At 38.3% G+C, this 24,808-nt stretch overlaps 1 protein-coding gene across 1 annotated transcript in view; it reads right to left on the reverse strand.

Annotated features, from left to right (window-relative positions):
* The window catches only part of LOC136858244 (TBC1 domain family member 19), a 278,312-nt gene that overhangs the window by 151,397 nt on the left and 102,107 nt on the right, over positions 1–24,808 (reverse strand). Inside the window, exons 7-8 of the mRNA XM_067137644.2 lie at positions 17,593–17,705; positions 22–96 (exon numbers count right to left, since the gene is read on the reverse strand). Coding sequence (XP_066993745.1) covers positions 22–96; positions 17,593–17,705 — 188 coding nt within the window. The remainder of the gene's footprint in view (positions 1–21; positions 97–17,592; positions 17,706–24,808) is intronic.

The raw sequence follows: 24,808 nt of genomic DNA on the forward strand, positions 1-24,808 counted from the left end.
TGATATGATAACAATACATACCTTGATAATAAGTTTGTCAACTAAGAGATCAAAATAGAGAACACGTTGCTTTAGTTCCTTGAAATAGTCAGCATGCTGTAAAAGAAACAAAAAAACAAAGTAAATATCAATGAAAAGAATAGCATACATAACTAACATGAGTTTCTTTACTTTACAATGTGCATACAAAATATAATTGGACTTAGGAGATAGAGTTCTACATTTGCTGTATGCAGAGACGGGAAGAGTATAAGAGAAAAGTAATTGGGCTCAATTACTGTTACTTCAGTAATATTTTACTCAATTACATATTACTTTTTCAACAAGTAATTTTTAAGTAAGTAATTAATTCATCTTTATTCGTGGCAAAGTTAGGGCTCAAGGCCCTCTCTTACACTTAACCACAACATTTAAAATAATTAACAGACATATAATTTTTTAATACAACAAATCTTTTTAAAAATAATATAGTACTAATAGCAAATATGGAGATAGTAATAAAAGAAATAATTATAGAATGTACAACATGACAATATAAATGAACATGATAATAATTATAAACCTAACACTAGTAATAATAAAAGAAGGAAACACATTAAAAACCTATAATTAGCAAATACTGTACATTTCTAATTTTTATGAAAATATGCTCATTCACACTTCACACATCAAACAAGTCCACTAGAAGTATTCAGCAAGTGATTTCGGCAATCCATCTTAAATCTCCTACGAGAACGCAAATCCCTAATGGTAACAGGGAGGGTATTCTACAGCCTAACAGCAGTGACTAGAAAGGAGTGGTTGTAAGTCCTCGAGTGACAGAGATATTGTTAAACAGGAGCCAGATTGTGTATAGTGGTTAGGATAGGAGGAGAGATAGGAAGAGACAGCACATGGAGACTACAATGATCATGAACACGAAGCCATGACAACTCCCTATAATAAGGTGAAATGTGAGAATCATATCGCAGCTTAAATATAAATCGAATACAGGTGTTTAAAATCCAAGCATCTTGTTACTGTCTTGACACATGTCCGTAAGTACAGTGTAGCAATAGTCTAGAATTGGTAAGATTAGGGATTTTACCAGTTGTATTTTAAAATGTTTTGGAAATATAGTACAGTAGAATTTGAGAGGAAAAAGGGATTTCCGCACTTTATGGCATATATTTGTCACCTGTTCAGTCCAATTTAGTGTCTCAATCATTATAACATCTAGGTTCCTTACTGACATACAATACGGCACGACAGTATTATTTAAAATAATTGGGGATACATGTCTACTTTTTAATATGTTAAGGTTTCTTATGGTACCAAATATTATAGTCTGAATTTTGTTAGGATTTATTAACAAGCTGTTATTTTTGGCATAGTCATTCAGTCCTCATAAGTCAAAATTTACTCTATCAATGGCTACATTTATGTCTTGTGGATATGAGTGATAATAAATCTGAAGATCACCTTCGTAGATGTGGTACTCGCTATATTTCAATGCGTTCCCTATGTCGTTCACACTAACAACAAATAAAAGTGGGCCCAAAACCGACCCCTGCAAGACACCTATTAACTTGTTATGCCATCCTGAGTGCATTGTTCTCAACGATACTCATTGCCGGCGGTCAGTGAGGTAGGAGCTAAAAAATGTAAGAGATGTCCCATCAAAGTTGAGACTATGGAGTTTCAGCAGTAGTAACCCAGGGCTAACTGTGTCAAAGGCACTGCTTAGGTCTACTAGTGTTGTTACGGTCACATATCGTTGGTCTATTGCATGTCTGATATTGTCTGTAACTCGCAGTAATGCTGTCGTGGTACTATGTCTTTTGTTAAAGCTGGATTGAAAAGGGTCAAGGAGGGAATTCTGGGTCAAGTATACAGTGATTTGTGCATGAATCAGACGTTCGAGGTGTGGTAGGATGAACACAGGGTGGTAATCTGATGGAGAATCCAAGGTAGTATTTTTTGGGATTGGCCTTATTAGTGCATCTTTCCAAACGTTAGGCAGTAGTTGAATATGTGAGTAAGTATTGACAATACAGCCCCAATGATGATTTTAATTAATTTTATAGAGATACCGTCATTACCTGTCGCATCAGAAGTGATAGAGTACAACACACGTTTAACATCATTTGTACTAACAGTACGGAAAGAGAACTGGTCGTGTTCGGAACAGCATGGGGAGTTTGTGGGATCAGCCGGTAATGGAACTGGTCCAACTTTTGGCTGAGAAAAGTAATCACTTAACGTATCTAGAGATATGGTGGAAATGTGCTTAGATTGTAGCTTCTTCCAGGTTTGGTTTAAATTATTATTTCCTGCAAACTGTTGAAAGTAATGGCATTTACTTTTCCTAGTTTTTCTCAGTTTGCTATATTGCTCAAAGTCATCTTTGTCACATGTTCGTCTGAATTGTCTGTGCCAATGGTTACGGCTGGCTATAGCAGATCTTATCTCGGTCGTCAGCCAGAGGGAAGGGGGCGGGTAAATCTTACCTGCCTCTTCGGAGCATGTTTGTCATACAAGTTCAGCACTACTGAGTTGAATCTGTTAACTTTTGATTCAATGTCATGAAGATTAAGTATGTCATCCTACGGTAAGTTATATGCGTCATTGTGTAGGTCATCTAATTCAATATGTTTTACATCTCTTAAAGTAACGTAGCGTGCTTTATACTTTGGTCCTCGGATAGAGTAACATAAGTACAGCAAGTCGTGAGTTGAAATCCCAGGAGCTGGGATTGTCCGTGCTTAATGAATTTCTGGTGTTGATTTGCAATTACAAGGTTAATTAATGTGTGAGTCGAGTGGTCAGGGTAGTTGACATGGTTCGTAACGTAGTGTAAAATTACAAGTACTTTACAGAATGTTATTCTTAAGGAAATCGCTGCTTTTTCTTTGTTTTGCTTGGGACATATTTCTTCATTTTGTGTGATTTTTCCATAAGCATACAGGTATTAAGTGGCTATCAGCACTAGATGAGACTAAACATGATACCTTGGAATTTCTGAAATATTTTTCGATAATTTTTATTTTAGTTAATGACTTTTCACATTTCAAATTGTTTTCCATTAACTTTGCAAAATAAATTAATTTGTTCTTAAAATTCTCATCGCTAATCCTCAACGTCTTAAGGGGGAAGTACATCTTTGCATTTACTGAAATATTGCCCTACAGGGGCACTTGAAGAAATACCAGTGTTTAACATCATTGAAATGTCTTTGAAAGTACTGGAGAGGTAAGAATGTACCTCATCCAGAGAAGACAATGAAGATGTGATTACATGGTCAGAATTTAGTCAACTGTCCTTCAAACACGACAGTAAACATCCCGCTTCTTTCAACAGTCATTGGTGGAAACATAGATACAACCCAGATCCCACTTTTGTCAGCTATGCTATATCACAGCAGTGTGTGAAATCTGTCTGTGAACCTATACCCAACACACAGCACAGACCCATTATGCGCCAAGGTTTTTCAGCAGTTCATCCACAATCTGTACCATTCAGAAGGTGGTACCAACTTTAAGAAAGCTGACTAGTTGAAGTACATGAAGCGCTTAGATGAAATGGTAGCAGACATCGAAGCTGTTCCAGAGGTATATGATGTGTTCATCGATGCCGCGCAAGAATGCTCTTGCAAGTCAATCCCAAGAGGCTGTAAATCTCAGTACATACAGAATCTAGACAAATTAAATGAATACCTACTGCTTTATGAAGAAAATCCCTTCAGTGAGGACACTATTCAGACTGGTGAACAACTAATCCAGTCCATGGGTGAAATAAAGAGAGAACATTGGGTTAAGTTGATGGAAGAACTAGATATGGCAAAAAACAGCAGAGAAGCTTGAAGCTTCTTAGACGGCTGAACAATGACCCCACGAAAAGTCCTCTACATAGCAATATTACTCCTAATAAGATTGCTTAGCAACTCCTAATAAATGGCAAAACAGATAAGCGAAAAAGACCATCAAAACATCAAAGAAATATCGAACAAGAAACATCCAGTCTGTCCAACCCCTGCGCCATGAATGAGCTAGAAAATGCCATAAAAATGAGCAAAACTGACAAGGCAGCCGGTCTAGATGACATGCGTATGGAGCAGATTGAACACTTTGGAAATGCTACCAAACAATGGATCCTACAGCTTGTCAATAATTGTCAAATCCCTAAAATCTGGAGGAAGACTAAGGTAGTTGCAATCCTGAAACCCAGTAAGCAGCCTGTATGTACGCTGGGTATTCAGCCCAAAGGCTGGTTGGATCCTCAACGGGTCCACCATTAGTTGTCATAGATTGCCTAGGTGTCAATGAAGAGGCATACTAGGGAAATGAGGAGTGAGGTAGTTTCCTGTTGCTTTTCTCACTGGGCCAGAAGTTGCTATTGCACATCAGTCTGCCAAGCCCACTGAAATGTGTGCACCAACCAACCCTATGAGCGATATTTTCACACCATTCATAGCAGGGACTGGCTGCATAAGGAATGGCATTACTAACATCACTCATACCTCAGCCACTTTCATACTGACAAAGCCAAGGATAAGACTGAGACAGGTCAATGACATTAACAAATTTATTCTAGCCCATACCAGAAGACACAGTTTGGATCCAGAGAATTTCAGACCAATATCACTCCTGTGACATCTATATAAAAAATTTTAAAGAATGCTTCTGAACCGTATAACACCAGTGCTCGAACCTCTTCTAATCCCAGAGCAGGCTGGATTTAGACCAGGAAGGAACTACTGTACACAAATCCTTAATCTGATACAGCACACAAAAGATGGATTTCAGCGTGGTGATATTACTGAAGTGACTTTTGTCGATCTCTCTTCAGCATATGACACTGTACAACACAAGATAGTTCTAAGGAAGTTTTACCATCTTACTATGGATTTGAAGCTCACAACGATTATTGCCACGCTGTTGCAGAACCAACATTTCTTTGTCGAATTCCAAGGATAGTGGAGTAGATGGAGAATACAGAAGAACGGTTTCCCACAAGGCAGTGTCTTAGCACCAATGCTATTTAACATATATACCAACGACCAACCTCTTCCACCTCACACAAGGAGCTTCCTATATGATGCAGATGACCTGGCCCTGGCAGCTCAGAGTAAAAACTTCGAGCCAGTGGAACAAAACCTTACTGCTGCTTTGAAGATGCTCTCAGATTATTATGAGGAAAATCACCTCAAGCCAAACCCATCGAAAACTAATGCGTGTGCCTTTCATTTAAAGAACAAAGAAGCCTCGCAGAAGCTGCATGTGAATTGGAAAGGAATGGAGCTGGAACACAGCAACACTCCAGTTTACCTTGGTGTTACCCTGGATCATTCGCTGACCTTCTACATGCACTGCACCAAACTCAAGGCAAAAATTTCATCACGAAATTGTCTACTGCAATAAGGTAACTGGTTCTGTATGGGGTACCCATCCCCAGACAGTAAGGACAACTGCCCTAGCACTCTGCTGCTGAATATGCTAGTCCCGTGTGGTAAAAATCTGCTCACAAAAAGAAAGTCGACATTACCTTGAATGAAATCTGCAGGCTAATCACAGGCTGTTTAAAACCAACACCCACACAGAAGTTGTATTCACTTGCAGGTATAGCCCCACCTGATATTACACGTGAGGTGGCCGCTAATATTGAGAGACAAATGGTTTGCAGCATCTCAGCCCATTCCCTTCATGAACATCAGCCAACACCAGCTCGACTGTAGTCCAGGAAGAGTTTTCTACAGTCTTCTGCTCCACTTGATTCTAACCCAAAAAGGCCAGGGTTAAGCTGTGAAAGCAAAGGTAACCAGATCATCTGGAACATGTCGAAACTGAAGAAAAGTTGCCACCTGGTGACGAAGGGGATGTATATATGGAAGTCCTTAAACCAACTGCGGACCGGCATTGCAAGATCTAAGGACAATCTTATGAAATGGGGCAACATGCATGGTGGGGACTCAGGGACTCATTGTGTGAATGTGGAGAGGAGCAGACTTCTAGGCATCTCTTGAACTGTCGTCTATGCCCAGATTCATGTACAGGGTTGGAACTGGCAATGGCTGGAAACAATGCCATCAATGTAGCCAAATACTGGTCACAACTTGTGTAAATATTGTATATTGTGCCATTACACTATCCCAAAGGTGAAACTTCAATCAAGTTGGAGTAAATGCAATTACCCACAGCAAAGTTAAGCAGAATGAATAACTTTGTAATAAGTCAAAGAAATTCAGAATGATGCCCAAAAGTTATAGAACCATGATGGCAGTGAGAAACACAAAAACCGGTGACTCTCAGATTGTTAAGAAACTCAATACTGTAGAAAGGATAAGAAAATGACTGACTATCTTTACGAGAAGACGTGGCGCGAATAAGTTGTAAACTGATTTAAAAGAAAAGTATCAAGAAAAGAAGGAAATTTGAGGAAAGAACATATTAGCTACAAGAAAACATTGAAATAATGCCTAATATATCAATATATATTCATAAAAAGCGTTATATCCAATTAAAACATTTAATGAGATTTGGAAGTTGGCCAGTCTAAGACAACACAATATTAGTACAAGAAAGTTTATAAAGCAAATTCCATACAGCATATATATTGAATTTACAGCAGACATTTTGAAAGTCTGAGATGAAATTAGAGACCAAGCAAAGAAGTTTTAAAAGAATAATAATTGTTACAATAGAAGGCTTTGATTGTTATCGCATGCAACAGCTGATCTCACATATCTTTTTCTGCCTTTCTGTAATTGAGCAAGACGAGACAATGATGAATCTATAAGAAGATGGGTGACAGACTACCTGGAGTGACCTGAGCTGAACCGTGATGGGCCAACACCGCAATTGACATCTGCAGAACCAGCCACACAGTACGATGATCACTCCCGACAACACAGAATGAATGAGACATAAATCATCTCAGAAGCGAAGGAAAAGAGATTTCTTAAATAAAACAATGTAGTTTAGTAGATGTTGTTTACAGTAGTTCATTTGTAATCAAAGTCTTGTTATTGTGTCATTTTAATCTTCAATATAAGCTTAAATATGTTAGATTCTCGTGAGTGATTTCTCAGTAGATTGATATAAAAAGAGTAGATAGTGTTCTAAAGCAATTTAACCAAACCCCAATTCTCAAGAAAAATGGGATATTCTCTCCAAGTAATTTTATGCGATAGGAGATGAGAAGTTTTGACAAGAAGAGTATTTTATGATGCTACAGTTTCCAAGTGTTAGGTTAATATAAATATAGGTGATATAGGTTGATAAGGCATGAAGTACATGGCTATTTAAGATAGGAAATGTCAACAGACAGAGAAGATATTGATACGATTTGAGAAGACATTGATCCGATGATGAGAATGTACAAGAAGAAAATTACATATGTGTCAAGAAAGGTTAATTGTGAAGAGTTTAGAATAATAAGAAGAGATATGAATTTAAATTAATATTGAAGAAGATATAGAATTATCGCATGAAAGAAATAACGGATGAATCGAATAGGAATATGTGCTACGATGAAATAAAAGGAGAGATTGAGTATTTGAAATGTGTAATGAATCGATTGATGCAAGCTAGGATCATATGTGTTTGTGAGAGAACAATATTGTATTTTATCTAGAATCCATGTGAGGCGGTCCGTTCCAAAACTCGTTTTATCCATCATAAGTGATTTTTCAGGAAAACGAAAAACCTGTAATTTTTGTAATATAAATCTCACTTGTTTAAATGTATTACGACACGTTCAAGTCCAATGTCATAGGCTCGTCTTACTGAAGAATTATAAATATAATTAGTAGAACGTCAATAAATTACATTTGTATTTTGGATAAGACAAGTTTTGGAGCACCCAAAAAAATTCAAAATATATTACCTCACACAACTTATTTTAAAACAAGAAAAATGAAAGGATTGAGAACATAATGCTGTAATAAAACTCACCAGTACACTCATGCACCTTTTTGCGATCAGTATAATGACATTCACAAATAAATTAAACACAGCAGTGTGATTTATCATATTTACATCCTATCCATAGTATTTGGAGAGAATTCTTCCTTTATAGGCTACACTGCACTCACAATAGAAGTAACTTGAACAATAAAACACTTTATTGTTAATCAAACTCTCAAATCTGTTCCCTCCTCTTGAGATCCATCACAAAGAACTGTTTCTTCAACAAGATTGTTTTCGTCTACAGAAATTGAGGTGAACAGATTCTTATAAAAAGAAAGCAACTCATTCCTATCCCAATCCATTCCAAAATGCTTTTCAAGCAAACTTTTTACGCCCTTTACTTTGGCGGGATTCAGGTTTACTCCTGGCAATAATTCAGGTGGCATTAGCATATCTCGTAGGCGTTTTCCCTTTTTCATTACGGATTTTCCTAAACCGATGTCTGAGTTGTAATGAGGTTCTCCCCATAAGGGTGACATTTCCCAGCGAGTCTTTGCTAATAACAAATCGTTTCACTGAAGAAAATTCAGAGTGCCAAGATGCAGGCATTTTCATCATATTCTCAGAAACCATTTTCCAATTGTTCACCGAGCAGTCTCTGCCAAACTTGAAGACTTCAGCATGTTTGCTAAAGATGTCTTCATATTCTGCTGGATTACAGATTATAGGGCATTTCCGTATCTCTCTCTCTCTCTCTCTCTCTCTCTCTCTCAACTTGAGCAAATACCCTGTCAGAGGGCAGAAATGAGTGGCCTGTCATAGGAAAGACCAATTCAACACTTTCTATATTAGGCGGAGCTGTGTGTGTCAAGAAATATGAGCACATTGCAATCATTGTAGAATTGCAGTTCTGTCCTCCGCAGCCATCCGCACGAATTCGTATAGTAGTGAAGTTTGACAAATCAGTTTGTGATAATCGATGGTAAACTGCAGATGACGTTTCATTAGACCCCTTGTTGAATTCATGCTCCATCCATGTGTATGTAAAAACATTCTCCTTTGTCAACTTGGCATGTGAGGTACCCTTCACAATGGTAAAATTATAGGTGTACAATTGGCGACTGTAATAGGCAATTTGATCTGGAACTTTTGGATTCACAAGATTCTTTTGGCAGTCAAATGAAAATATTGCCATGCTGTCTTTTCCTTCTTGGAGCTTTTTGAAAAAAGCTGCAGCCCTTAGTTTGTGTACTCTATGTTCCAAGATTAAATCATTCTTCAGTGATACGTTCGAACTTTCAAGTTTAATTTTTTCCTTGAGCTCTATGCACTTTGAGCAAGCGTCAGTAACTGGTATTCCGAATCCTATGTTGTAGCAACGCGTAAAAGTTTCACAGAAGAACCACCGCTTCACCCTGAGTTCTTCAGGCGATTTCTTGTTATACATATTGTAAAGCTTAGTGATGCTTAAATTTCCGGGTAGATACTGTCTGACCGGTGACTTTCCGTGCCAATAGTGACTTTCACAATACTGCAAACTTTCAATGAAACGTTTCACGGAGTGCCTCTTTTCAGTGTACTCTGGTTTGATCCTAGCTCCTCCCCTCTTTTCTGTTGGAAGTTTCCCTGTCGTGAAGTGATTGCTGGCAATCCTCTGAACCCGATCTTTGCTGACATGCAATACATTCAAGAATGTCTTTTGGCAGACCTGAATGTGAAACTGTTCTGTATTAGCAAGTTTTATATACCTTCCGCAACAAGAGCAATATTTTCGGTCATCTTAATACACTCTATTCACAGCACAAAACTGCATGAAAGACTAACACAGTTCAAGAACAACTCAAAGAGTGGAAAGACTGGCATAAAACGCGGGTAAATTGTAGCATGAGTCATGTGCTGAAATTATCATTCCTATTGGTTGATTGTATATGGCGAGTTTTGGAACGACAAGCGCCGTAGATAAGGCGAGTTATGGAACAATAGCCTAAGTTTGGTGACAGATTTCTATGGGAAAAGGCGAGTTTTGGTGCTTAATTTTGTGATAGAACTATCACAAACATCACCAAGAAGGCAATGCTACCTCTAACTCATTTTTTTTTTTAAAATGGATAAGACGAGTTTTGGAACGGACGGCCTCATGTGTTATGTTAATTGTGACAGATTTTAACCTTCATGGAATATTATACTAGGGTCATGCCATCAAAAGATATCCCCTTGAGATGAATATTCATGCACTTGGACATCGTAATGTGGGATTTTTTCTGAAAATAAATTACTTTAAAATGATTATGGCATACTTAGATTGATATAAAAGAGGATTGCTACTGTATATAAGGATGTAGATGAGGTGATATTGTACAATATCTTCCAGAATGATATTTCCCTAAATGCTTTAATTAATTTTATGTGAGATCACATAAATATTCATTATTTTTGGCTCATATAGACATACTCTGGAAGAAGTTCATGGATTTCAGGAAAAAACCCAGAAGAAAGGTACACCCGTACGAGACGTTAGGTAAGCATGTCATATTTCAAGTTATATTTCAATTCTAACATTGAAGACATCAAAAGTTTTGCAAGAAGTGATGTCAATTTGTGTAAATAATGTATATTGTATATATACATATATATATATATATATATATATATATATATATATATCTTTGGCATTTTTCAAATAGTCCTTAAAAAGGCATTGGGTTCTTCCATTTTTTTTCAATTTCTGAACAATGAGTTTTGTAATATACCATGTGACTTTATGGCTGAAGAGACCTCAAATAGAGACAAAACATGTCCCCAAATATATTTAATATGTTTTTTTAAAATTAAATAGTTTTTCGCTTGTTAAGTGATGTGTGTTGATTGGGTGGACCAAAACCTAACATTGTTTCTTAGTTTTTATGGCAATGATTGCCGATTCACTGGATACAGCAATAATACAGGTCAATTGTCTCAGAAGACAGGCAGCCAATGTGGGTCTTGAAGTGTCGTTGGAGAAAACAGAGTTCTTCACCAACATCAAAGAAGCTAGCAGAGAGATACTACTAGAATAGGCAAAAATCAACAGGACTGAGAAATTTTAGTATCTGGGTGAATGGACTGAAGCAAACTTATCAGAAAGAGCATCATTATCCATGAGTGTCAACAAGTTGGAAATGCCCTATCGGCTGACAAAGAACACTTATAACAATAAATGCCTTAAATGCATGTCACACAACCTGAAACTGAAGCATCACATGTAAGTCATACGACCAGAAGCTCTGTATGCCATGGAGCGTCTTTCATTGAACCAAAGAGGTCTGATGGAGAAACTGGAAGTCAGAGAGAGAGGAGAATTCTCAGGAAGATCTTAGGTCCGGTAAAGGAAGATGAAGAATTCCGTCGACAGCACAATTCCAAACTCTACGAACATACAGATAGGCTCTCTGATTGTGCTAGGAAAAGGAGAGTAGCTTTCTATGGCATATAGTAAGAATGCCTTACAAAAGACTGACCAATCGCCTGTTCATCTTCTGGCAGAACAAGAAGATCCGTACCACTTGGCTGACAGAAACTGAGGACATTGAAGAACTGGGAATATCAGATCTTCAACATAGACGGTCTGTACGACATACTCTGAAAGAAGTCCAGGAATTTCAGGAAGAAACCCGGAAGAAATGTACACCCTGAACAGATGAAACAAAGGAGTTACACTAGCAGGAAATGTAAGAATACTGAGCAAAGTTCAAAGCCCGACATTTGAACAAGCGTGGTCCAAAGTAGGCCTATTCGAACCAAGAAGAAAAAGAAGAAAGAGGGAAAAGGATGGTATAATGAATTGTGTAAAACTAAGAAAATGGAAGTGAACATAGAGCCCTAACAGCCTTCAGGAAAGTGGGTGATCCTGAAGTACATGAACAGTACTGTAAACTAAGAAAGGAATACAAAGTGCTATTAGTAGAACAAAAGAGGGTATGGCAACAGAAGCAGACAAAATTACTAAATACAGATTGTAAAAATAATCATAGTGATAAGCTATGGAACAGATTTAATAAAATAAGTAGAGGAGATAGAGGAAACATTAATGGTAAAATTACTAATGCAGTTTGGGTTGATTATTTTCACAAATTGTTAGGAAGACATGATACTTGGATAAACAATAGAATGTGTATGGATATCTCAAAGAGTCTGGAGATACATATCCCCTGCTTAGATGAAGAAATATTAGAATATGAGGTTTTAGAGATGGTAGAAAAGGCCAAATATAGGAAAGTGGGGGGGGGGGGGGACTAAGTGGAATAACAAATGAGGTTTGGAAAGAAGCAGTCAAAAGCCAACAAATGCTGGAAATATTAGTAAAATTATTCAATAAGATATGTGAGTCTTCGGAATTTCCTAAGACATGGTAGATGGGTATAATATGTTCAATTTACAAAAAGAATGGTGAAAGATGTAATCCATATAATTACAGACGAATAACATTTCTGGACTCCCTAAGTAAATTATATGTACAGGAATTTTGGCAGATAGACTGATGAAATACTCTCGAGATATCAGAGTGGTTTCAGGATAGGTAGAAGAACAGTAGATAACATTATGATAAAAAAAACAATAATAGATAAATATACCAAACAGAAAGGAGGAAAACTATACATATAACGGCTATAGATTTTGAAAATACCTTCAACACGGTAAGCAGGAGCACATTGGTCAGGAAATTACGCTTGTTAGGAGTGCCTAGAAATATTATATAAGTTACTAAAGCCATCTATGGAGGGATACAGTGTATTATTAGGGCAGGTAATGGGGTAGTATGTGACCAAACAGAATTTAAACTGGGTTTGAAACAAAGGTTCAAGTTATCTCCTGTTTTTGTTATTTATCAATGACATATTAATTGGGCATGGAGGAGATAAGTGGACATGTCCAGTTTTAGTAAAACATGAAATACCAGGCCTATTTTTTGCAGACAATGTTCTGCTGATAACGTTAATGGCCAGAGGCATGAAAATGAGTAACAGTGCTGTGGCAGAATTTTCTAAAAAATGGTCACTGAAAATTCACACCTCCAAGACAAAAGCACTGATTTGTAAAAGAGACAGTAAATAAGTGAAGAGTGAACAATGGATGATAGAAGGATGTGAAATAGAGGTCACTTGGGAATATACACTATATTGCAAATAGCAGGAAATGGGTCCACCAGGTAAAACAAGCATAATGAGAAGGTCTTGCAGCATTATGAGTAACTAAAAATTCTTGAAAATAAATTCCCAAATATAGATTATAAAATTCAAAAAATGTTTTAAAATCTGTAGTGTAAAATCAAATGTTTTCTTCCTTTCCTTTTACCTTGTATTTTCCCTCCCTTGTATTGTAAAATGGACTTATCATTTATAAAATATTATTATTATGAAACTCATCATGTGCTGGTAGAATCGATTCCTGGTTTGGGGCAGGTATTTCAAATTGAAATTTCATTGTAGGTGGTTCGCAGTTATGTAACTTCATGGAGAACTGCTGCAGGATGTCGCAGTTGGCCTTTATGATGGTCTTGAGTGTTCCACCAGGGCACTGGAAACAAAGGCTGGGTGGCTTCTAATTAGTAATTTCTTCCCTAAAGGTCCTGTATAAATTACATCTATTGTTCCTTTTGAAGTCATTATTGACTTCGTCCAATCTTTTAAGGTGATATGTGCATTTGATCTGTCTACTTGATTTGGATGTTTGCTTCTGTGTTTTTAAAGTTCTTCCAATTCTCAGATGTTTGGTGACTGTAGCAATTCTTCCAGGCTCAAATATCAGATTCTAAGACACTGTAGCAGCGAGGTGTTTATGTACCTGTGATGGTTGGCCGAACTTTTTAATGATTCCTAGATGGTTTTCAAGACATGTATCCCATATTTGTACATTAGTCTGTAGTGTACGTATTCCAGATCAATGCAGAGGATTTCAGGTTTGTCATAATTTTTTTCGATTGGGTCTGAAGCAAAATTTGATTTTTGAGAGATGGTGATCGGACTCAATGTAACCCTTGCACACTCTCATGTTTATGATTTCTAGAGAGAATTTTCTGATGATTGCCACATTATCAAGTTGATATTCACCTAAGTTGTTAACCCTCAAGCACACGCGCCAGATCTTAGGACGCAGACACACGTGTTGTAAGTATGTTTATCTCACTGGGGTGGAATTTTATTTCTGTTATAAAGTATTTAGATTGTCTTTAACTGTGCTATACTTAGTATTAATTGGAGTTAAGCATCTCATGTAACAGATGCGGTTAGACATTCCAGAACACACAGAGGAGGAACTCCCATCTCATGGCAAGAGTGCAACAAGACATTCTATCACCGCACAGGGGTGAAGCATTCACTTTATGCGACAAATGCGACAAGACATTTAACACCACACAGAAGAGAAACTCCCATCTCATGCTACAAATGCGACAAGGCTTTCTATTAAGCAGAGACTTGGGAAATGCACAGAAAGAAATCTGTTGCCTTCAGGATCGGGAGAACATCGTAGAAGAAAGAATAATACGAGACAGTCCGGCAAGTACCGAAATTCATAGAAGCCGACTACTATAACCATACAGCAAATCGTTTTAAAATCTTTGGGAATTCGGAAGAAGATTTTTTCAACTTATTATGTGGGAGGGAGCCCTAATGAACAGAGATTTTGTTTCTCACAAGATGGGGGACGAAGCTGAACAATGGTTTAAAAGTGCTCTGAAAAGCGTTGAAGACATAGCGGACGCAGGAGGATATATGAAAAAGGAAACGAAGGAACAGCTGCAGGAAGCGGTGAAGATCATTCGTGAGTACTTTCAAACAACTAAACATGCCTTTGAAGATAAGAATAATGTTCAAGGAATAAATGTCAAAGAGGTTATGAATGTAACAAACGCAGGTCAGGAGACAAATGATAGTTTCGTAGCGCGACAACTCGTGACATCTCCCGACCTCACCTATGAACCTCTAAGTAGCAAGCTGGCAATGGAATGGTCTCCGCCAACTGGCAGCAATAGTTTCACAGCAAAACAACTAGTGACATCTCTCGGCTACAGCAACGACGACATCTCCAAGATACAAAGAGATCAGCAGGCAACTAGTAGTGATGAACGAAGACTGACTAAGGGAAATGATGACGAATTGGTGACACTTAATGGTCAGTCACCTGACCTGGCTAGAGACACACAACACCAAACACGAACGGAAGAAGATATAGAAGGAATAATAATAGAAAAGATGAACCAACAGATAAAATACATGGTTGAAAATCTGACATATAATATAAAGATGATGATAAAAGAGGAAATGAAAATAATGATGACACAAAGACAGGAACCAGCCCAAACACATGGCGTAACAGAGACAAAGGTAACAAGACAAGAGCGCAGGGGCCAGCAAGAATGACCCAACGCCGCCGAAATAAATATAATAGAAGAAGAAGAGTGGAAGCGAGCAACAAGGCAACCTAGAACACCAGTAAATGATAAGAGTAAACTAGAGAACCAGGATAGGGAGTGGACAACAGTGGTGAGAGGCGGGAACAGACAACGGGAAAACGAGAGCAGCTCTCCTTCTTTCTCTCAATTCTTCCCAGCCCAAACTTTGCAACATTTTTGTAACACTACTCTTTTGTCGGAAATCACCCAGAACAAATCAAGCTGCTTTTCTTTGGATTTTTTCCAGTTCTTGAATCAGGTAATCCTGCTGAGGGTCTCATACACTGGAACCATACTCTAGTTTGGGTCTTACCAGAGACTTATATGCCCTCTTCTTTTCATCCTTACTACAACCCCTAAACACCCTCTTAACCACTACGCCAATAAAGACATTTATCTATCTATCTATATTTCCATTCCACATATCATTGCACTGTAAAATATGAATTACTGTATTAATTGGGGATTTTAAGATAGATTATGTAAGAATGACTCTTTCTGTGGGGATCCAGCCAGAAAGGTAAGAGAGCGAGAAGAGCACAGAAAAGTTATTTGTATATTTCACTAGGAAATAAAATGACCTGGGGTGGATTCCACCCCATACGCATGTGTTTGAGGGTTAATTAGTGATTTCCGAGTGGTTTCTTAAAGTGTGTGGACATTAGTCGGAGGTTGGCCATTCCACATATTTGACTAAGTGATGTCCCTTGGTGTTTGTCTTTTTGTGTGATAATAATAATAATAATAATAATAATAATAATAATAATAATAATAATAATAATAATAATAATAATAATTTCTTTTTATTTATTTAGCGTTTGGCTAGAGATGCAGCGTCTATTGTTATAAGATCTATACCATATACGTATGTCCAGATTGTTTATATAGTCTACTGTATAGCCTCTGGAGTCGCAAAAGCAAAGTCACTAGCACTGCCATTGTATTTTCTAGTCTTGCATTCTTCGATTATGTGCTTCACTGTCTGTTGTGTAGCGCCACAGTCATACTCAGGCGTTGGGATCTGTTCCACTTGTAGTGGAAGGCTGCACAGTTCCCGTGGTTTGTTCAGATCCTGTTCAGTGCGGACCATAGTCTATGAGGGAGGTCGAAATCAGGTGGCGGCGTTTTCTTCACAGAAGGCATTGTCGGGCAGTATTTGTCGTTGAGTCTCTTCTGCCATTCAGTAGAAGTTTGGTAGTTGCTGTTCCACAAGTTCATGGCATCTCTAGTTGGTGGTTTTCTCGAACGCAGACGATTAATATTCACATCGCCGATGTCATTATGTATCGAGAGTTCTGGGTTATTCACTATTTTACTGAATTCTCTTAGGAGAGCATCTTTACGGCTGAGATCTCGAGGAGAGATATGACTTAGCAGTGCAGTATTCAGCAGTCAAGTACACCAACCGTAAAGCTGAACATCTCAGAGCTGCAGCTGTAGATCCCCAAGTTGTTCCACACAGCTTATGAATTATATTGTTGTGAGTTCTTACTTTGGCAGAAACATTCAGGAGATGCTGTTTATAAGACAGTGTTCTATCTAGTGTAACTCCTAGATATTTAGGGTACCTGTTATGACTCAATTTCTGGTTGTCCATGTACACATTTAACTCCCTGTTAGCCATTTTATTGTTTAGGTGGAAGCAACAAACTTCAGTTTTGCTGATGTTTGGTTGGAGTCCCCATATTTTAAAGTAGTGTGCCAGTGTCTTGAGGTCTTCAGTCAGGATCTCTTCTGTTTTCTCAACTGCTTTGTCCCTGATAGCAAGTGCCCAGTCATAATAATAATTATTATTATTATCATCATCATCATAGTTATCAATATCATTAACTTCCCAAAATAATTGTGATACATCATGATGTATGAAATAGATGCCTAATTTTATAGAGTAAGGCAAACCCTGGAGAAATGGTTATGGGATAATAATAAAATGGTCCATAATTGCATTACTGCTACCTGTGAACATAAGATTAACATTGAAAATTGTGGTTGAAATAAACCAACAGTCAGTGTACTGCATTTTTGCTTTAAGAACAGATAATGATTGTGTTCGTCATTGTAAGTGATTAATACTCAATATCCTTGGAGTAACAAACTAAAACATTTTGTAGAATATGGACTATTACAAGGATACAATTTTCATTCTTTCTTTCCTTTTTTTACGTCGCACCGATACAGATAGGTCTTATGGCGATGATGGGACAAGAAAGGCCTAGGAATGGGAAGGAAGTGGCCGTGGCCTTAATTATAATATATAACAGATAAATGAACACCAACCAATGGTTTGACAGCTGATCCCAGAACTTGTGCCCACATTCTGCCTCGTAGACATCGTGGGCAGCCACGCTTCAGAAATTCCTGCGCGATTGGAGCATGATTTGAAGTAATTACTGAAAGAGATCATTTAATACTGAATAAGGAATGCTTTTCACTTAATAAATTTAAAATTCATAATACTTAACATTAGAATTATATGTCTATTTGGCTGTTTTAAACCAATATGTATTCAACTAGATAAACTGAATTGTATCTGGCTAGGTAGCAGTCATTTTGGCTGACCAAGGATCTTTATGAGATGATATGCTATATGATCTGTAAATTCCTTGGTTTCCTTCTCTTTTAGTAAGTGTTTGACAAATACAGATTTTGTAATTATGTTGGAGTTCTCTGGAGGCTAGCTACTTTGATGATGATGATGATGATGATGATGATGATGCTGATGATGCTTGTTTAAAGGGGCTTAACATCTAGGTCATTGGCCCCTAGCCAACTACTTGAGTGAATGGCTAGCATCATAGATGCCAACTTTTAATTTTAACTTTTTAATGGGTGCATGTAGACATTGATAACATAGATCACTAAAAGTAAGTGAAAATTGAATATCTTAAACTGTAGAGATTTTAAAAGATTCAGTAACCTTTTGATTTTAATAGGGATTGCTCTCATCATTTTGCTGTATGTACCATTGCACAGTATGGAGGGGCGAGGATGAGGTGGTGATGGTCTGTGCTAGGATACAGGCAATCGGTTAGTTAAGTCGTATATGTTCCAAGCTCATAGATTCACAGATAGAGTGAAATGTGCCCCATTGGAACAATAACAACATGCGATGGCAAGTAAGTATGTAGCTGTGCAAACTCCCCTCCATTGAGGCAAGACACAACACAAAGCTTATTCACTGCCTCATGATACGAGGCGTGTTTTTTAAGTAAGGGCCGTTTGAATATAACTACACAACAAAAGACGATTTTCAAATATCACATTTATTTGCAGATTCTACATACTTTACTCTATTTTTCAATATAGCCGCCAAGTTTGTTTAAACACTTATCATACCTTACAACTAAGTTTTGAATTCGCTCTTCATAGACACTTGCCGCCTGCTCCGATAATCAAGAGTTCTTGATCTTGATCTTGTTCTGGGACGGAGTCTGTTTGACCTTCACCTTTACAGGAAAATGTGTGTATGTGTGTGTGTGTCTCCATTCCATTTTCTGATGCTTCGATTCGGGCATGATATGCGAAAGTATATAGAATCTGAAAATAAATGTGGTGTTTGAAAAACGCCTTTCGTTGTTTAGTTATTTTAAAATGGTCCTTACTTAAAAAAACATGCCTGGTATATTCCAGCAATGAGTATGTGGATATGTTACTCATCTTTGGAGAAGCTAGTCAGAATGCATACTAGGCAAGAACGCTATCCAGATAGACAACCAACAGGCATGACATTTCGGGGTGTGGAAAGATGTCCACGGGGTACTGCGTCCCTGGGAAGGACATGGCCTGTTTGAGATCATCCCATGATGTCTGCTCACAATGAAGAGGTTGTCTGGGTGCTATCCAGCATAACCCTCACACTAGCACATGGGCCATTGCATAGTAGACGAACATCAGCCGGGCGTCTGTTATGCGGATATTGGTGGTGGCGTTGGTGATTACAGTTTTAAGATGAAGTACAGCTAGACAATCATCCTCTATATAACACTAATCAGAGAAAAGAAATGGAAGGGATCTGACACTTCAAAAAATGAAGGTACCAGCCAAACAAAGATAAGGGCCACAAAGAGCGTGAAAATGTAAGACTCCCTAGGCCTCGAATACTACCCAGCGGTTTCACCTGTACCATCTGTACTTACACCAGGAGCTCCATGGTCATGATTTCGAAACCTGGGTGGCATTCTATCATTGGATCCTACAGATGAAGCATAGTTCCACAACAATGGAACTGTTAATCGGCGTAGTATGCATCACTGTAGTGTGGATAATCCCCATTGGCTATAATAGGCAGCTTTTCTGGTTCACTGGAGCATGAACATACGGCATTGCATCATGATTGATCACCTCATTGGTCACGATTTCTTTGAAGGACCTCTGATGGGAGAAAACAATCTGTGGGGAGATGAACTACCACTGTTCTTGGAACATGTGCCACTTCTTGACAGCTGTAGGATGTGGTTTCAACATGATGGAGCTCAACCACATGTGGCAGTGGTCATATAAAACCACCTCCATGTGACGTATCATGATAAATGGATAGGAAGGGGAGGACCTATCCCTGGCCTGCCAGATCGCCCGATCTTACACCCCTCAATTTTTTCTGTGGGGCCTTGTAAAACAACTGCTGTATGCACAGGAGTCAGCCAATCCTGGTCACCTTAGACAGCTCATCACCGAGGCATGCCAAACTGTGATGCTTGAGATGCTGCAATGTGCCAGACAGTCCTTACAACACAGCTTGCAGCTCTGTATTGACCATGGAGATCGTCAGTATAAGCAGGTGCTGCGTTAAACGACGTAGGTCAATGAAATCATGTCACATGTTTTCGAGCCTCTTCCAACCCAACTCTTAAACCATATGCCACCATATCAACAGCACTTTTCAGAGCCAAATAAACAAATCAGTCCGTGGAAACTCTTAAGCAGACATGCCAACATTCAAAACTAAAATATCAGGAGAAATTTGGCAGCGAATCGCGACATATTATGACACATCACTGATGGCAGAACATGTACTAATTCATTATAATTCAATACATTAACCATTCTATTTGGCCAACATATATATATTTCTTCATTTATATGTGAATACTAAATACTGGACATACCTGAACTGTAGGAACATGTGACTTCTTATCCTTCAACATGGTGATCACATTACGACTAATTGTTATTCAACACACCAGTAGCTGACTTAGCTATCTTCAGAAACTCGGAACTAAACTTTTGGCCAAAGCACTTGCCTTGCCAAACTGATTTCAAGGTTAAAGGTTTCTCCAAAGTTTGTTCAGACAGTAAGGATCTGAACTGTGTGTTTGTCTTTGTGACTCTGCATAAAATCTTTTCACATTCTGCATTGCTATGTGGAACTGATAAATTAGCAAGCATCACCTTAGAGAGTCTGTCATATTTAAGTACGCCATCAGCTGTCATCTGACCTACCAATGCCCATTAAACATCAGTTCTTCCTTTTGCCAGGTCTGTTTCTTCAAGCTGAAAGTTACAGAACTGGGAGTGCAGAATATCAGTTTCTTTATCCAAATGTTCCATTTCACTAGTCCAAATGTTAGGACACTTGTTAATGAAAAATGCCTTACTTATAGCAGAAATATTTGCAACTTCTGTATTAATTAAAACATCTTTGAATGGAAATTTGTGTACCATGTAGTCACACGATGAAGAGAAACACTTTCTAACAGACTTAAAGAATATGCACTTTTCCTCAGACTTCAAGGTGTTCACTAAAACAAACGCAGAGTTTCCTATCATCAGATCACAATCATCCCTTTGATTTGCTGGAGTATGATAATCTACATCAAGGAGAGAGGAGGAGCCTTTAATAACGTGTGGTTTCACAAACCTTGCCATCACATTCTTCAATATTTCCTTCAAAACTGACCTCAATACGTGGATGTGCAACATACTTGACTGAAGAGCTACGTTTGGATTCTCAAATATATCAATAAAACTTGAGAGAAAAAGGCAAAACGATTTATGTAAATTTTATGAAAGGAACATGAACAGTCGTTCTTCATGTGACAATGCATGGCTCTTAGTATCATCAGTAGTTTCATTTTTTTAGCGAAACTGATGACTGGGTTTTTCTTTTAACTGAGGAGTGAGGTGAAATGTTATGACAATCCTTCACCTTTTCAGACAAACAAGACACATCTGCACTTAAACTGTGCTTAGGAATTTTGTAAGTCTTCAAAGTTCCCATTTGAGAATCCTTACTCACAATTTTGCTCCTGAATAAAGTAACCAAAGGGTCCCCCTGCAGCAAAATCCTATCTAAACACTTTCTTAGTGATAACCATCGAGTAGGCACATGCTTCAGAATTTTCCTGATCTCTGTGTTGTGTAAAGTCTGAAATTCTCTGAACTTATCTTTCCTCTTTGAACTCCTTTCCAGACAATTCTTCTTTTCTTCTTCTTTTTCTACCGCTTATCCCACACCTGTGGGGTCGCGGGTGCGAACTGTGTCGCACATGTGGATTTGGCCCTTTTTTACGACCGGATGCCCTTCCTGACGCCAACCCTATATGAAGGGATGTAATCACTATTGCGTGTTTCTGTGGTGGTTGGTAGTGTAGTGTGTTGTGTGAATATGAAGAGGAAAGTGTTGGGACAAACACAAACACCCAGTCCCCGGGCTAGAAGAATTAATCAGAGACGATTAAAATCCCCGACCCGGCCGGGAATCGAACCCGGGACCCTCTGAACCGAAGGCCAGTACGCTGACCGTTCAGCCAACGAGTCGGACGAACTCCTTTCCAGACAATAAAATATATAAATTATACTTTCACCTATATTTACGGGGAAGCATGCCGCACAAACACCCTGCCACACCATTCTTTAATCCTACCATTACTGGAGCATTATAAGCATCAAGAGCTAGGCAGATTTTTAATGGAATGCAGAATTCCCGAAAAGTTGAGAGCAAAAGATTGGCAATGTTAGCTCCAGTATCATCCTCTTCCTTTCAACCCAGTTTATCATCATACCATTGCCAGCTGTCCATCTCACAACATTATCGAGGTCATTTTGCAGTTTCTCACAATCTTATTTAATTACTCTATACAGAATAAAATCACCCTCAAAAAGCCTTACCTCCGATTCCACTTCTTTACTCATATCATTTATACTGTATGCATAGTATACATAAGAAAATATGAAGGTCCAATAATACTGCCTTGAGGAATTCCCCTCTTAATTATTACAGGGGTCAGATAAAGCTTCACCAACTCTTCTGTTTTCTAGAAATACAGTATATGCAATGCATGTCAAACTGACTGGCCTGTTATTTTCAGCTTTATGTCTATCACCATTTCTTTTATATACAGGGGCTACTATAGCAACTCTCCATTCATTTGGTATAGCTCCTTCATGCAAACAATAATCAAATATGTACTTCAGATATGGTACTATATCCCAACTCACTGTCTTTTATATATCTCCAGAAGTCATTGTTATCATAGGTTAATTTTCATACCTCAAGCGCTGTTCACTTTCAGATCTCCAACCATGCCCCTGCCAAGTGAGGTATTGCGAGGCTTCACATGCAGTGAGCAGTTCTCAGCCTATACAATACCTGTTCCTGGTCTGTGTGAACCTCATGTTGTGAAGTACATGTTCTTTGTATCTGTGCTAGTTTTATGGGTTCATCTGAGGTACTCATAATGAATGAATAGTGGCACTCATGATTCCTGATGTTTTTTAGACCATAACCACACATCTTGCTATATAAGGTAAGGGTGTATTCTGCCCGAAGGCAGGTCCGAACCTTCGCAGAGGTGTGCCTGAGCCGGAGTTTACGTATGGTAGGGTGGCCAGTTCCCTTCCGCTCCTCCATTCCCTTAACCCCCACCAACAGCGCGTGGCAACCCATCCAAATCTTGACCACACCCAATGTTGCTTAACTTCGTAGATCTCATGGCATCTGATATTTCAACACGGCTACGGCCGTTGGCTCTCAATATATTATGCTAGTTTATGGAGAGGGGCTGAAGTATTTCAGAATTGTCATAAACACGGTGGGTTGCATACAACTAAACTGCAAGGGCCGTGTGAACCAACCAGTATAATAAACAAACACTATTTGAAGCTTTGAACTAAAGTATCTGGTCCCATGTGAACTAAAATGGTTTACTTAGCAAAATGTTGCAGTAACATAATTGACAAAATGTTGCAGTAATATAATTGAAGGTTCAAACAGTGTATTTGAAATTTTGAATCAGAAATTAATTTTCATTGCCTCCTCAATTTGGTTATTGCTAAAAGATACTGTTCCTTGAACCTAATCAGTTGTGAATATTATTTTTCCAGTGGCAAAAATAGGCTAACCATAGGCAGCAGTTTGATACCGCAAAGTGTAATGTGCGCAACTTTGCATGCTATTAAAAAGAGAATGCATTACAGTGCAGAAGAACCCAACTGATGGCACTGATTAAATATCTCATTGGGAGGTTCAGACTTGGAGCACCTACGGTAAGCATAGCAACCTTTGATTCACAAGGCCTTGTGCTGAATTCCTGGGTAGAATGAAGATTTTAGCTGCATCTGGTAAATTCCTCAGACTCAACAACTGGGTTTTTATGTTCCTCTTTATACATGCTTCGTCATTTGCCCATAATCTGCCTCCAGCGTGTAACGGCTAGCACTATTTTTTTTGCTAGTGGCTTTATGTCGCACCGACACAGATAGGTCTTATGGCGACGATGGGACAAGAAAGGCCTAGGAGTTGGAAGGAAGCGGCCATGGCCTTAATTAAGGTACAGCCCCAGCATTTACCTGGTGTCAAAATGGGAAACCATGAAAAACCATCTTCAGGGCTGCCGACAGTGGGATTCAAACTCACTATCTCCTGGATGGAAGCTCACAGCCGCGCGCCTCTAACCGCACGGCCAACTCACCCGGTACTAGCACTATTAACTGCCATCCTCATATGCCTGGTTTTGATTCCCAGTAGTGCCAGAAATTTAAGAAAGGCAGAAGGGCTGGTATGTACTAAAAACGGCACATGCAGATGACCTCCATTGGGAGTGTGTCTGAAAAAGCTCGACCACCTTGGTATGAGGACACAAGTTTACTTACTCACCCACAACCAACTACGCTGCCAACCACCACAAAAACATGTAACAGTAGAATAATTGCTCCAAAGTAGAGTGTGAGTTTGTAACTATTACAAATTACCAAGTAATTTCTAATGGTTAAAATCTCACACTCATTGATAGCCTCCTACATAAAATAAATAATATGACATGTGGAGAGAGAGAAATTCAGAAAATCTGAGTAGAATTTCAGAACAAAAAACAACATCCAGCACACACAAACATGTGACAATTTATCTGGTGTTTACAAAATGAAATGCAATGAATGTTCCAAATTCTATTCTATATTCAATAAATCAAGAGAATACATTAGACTACTCAAACATGAAAAACAATCTTCATTTGCCAATCACTTACCACATAACATACAAATACATCATCATAAT

The sequence above is a fragment of the Anabrus simplex genome, chromosome 1 (assembly GCF_040414725.1).
Source record: "Anabrus simplex isolate iqAnaSimp1 chromosome 1, ASM4041472v1, whole genome shotgun sequence".
Lineage (NCBI taxonomy): Eukaryota > Metazoa > Arthropoda > Insecta > Orthoptera > Tettigoniidae > Anabrus > Anabrus simplex.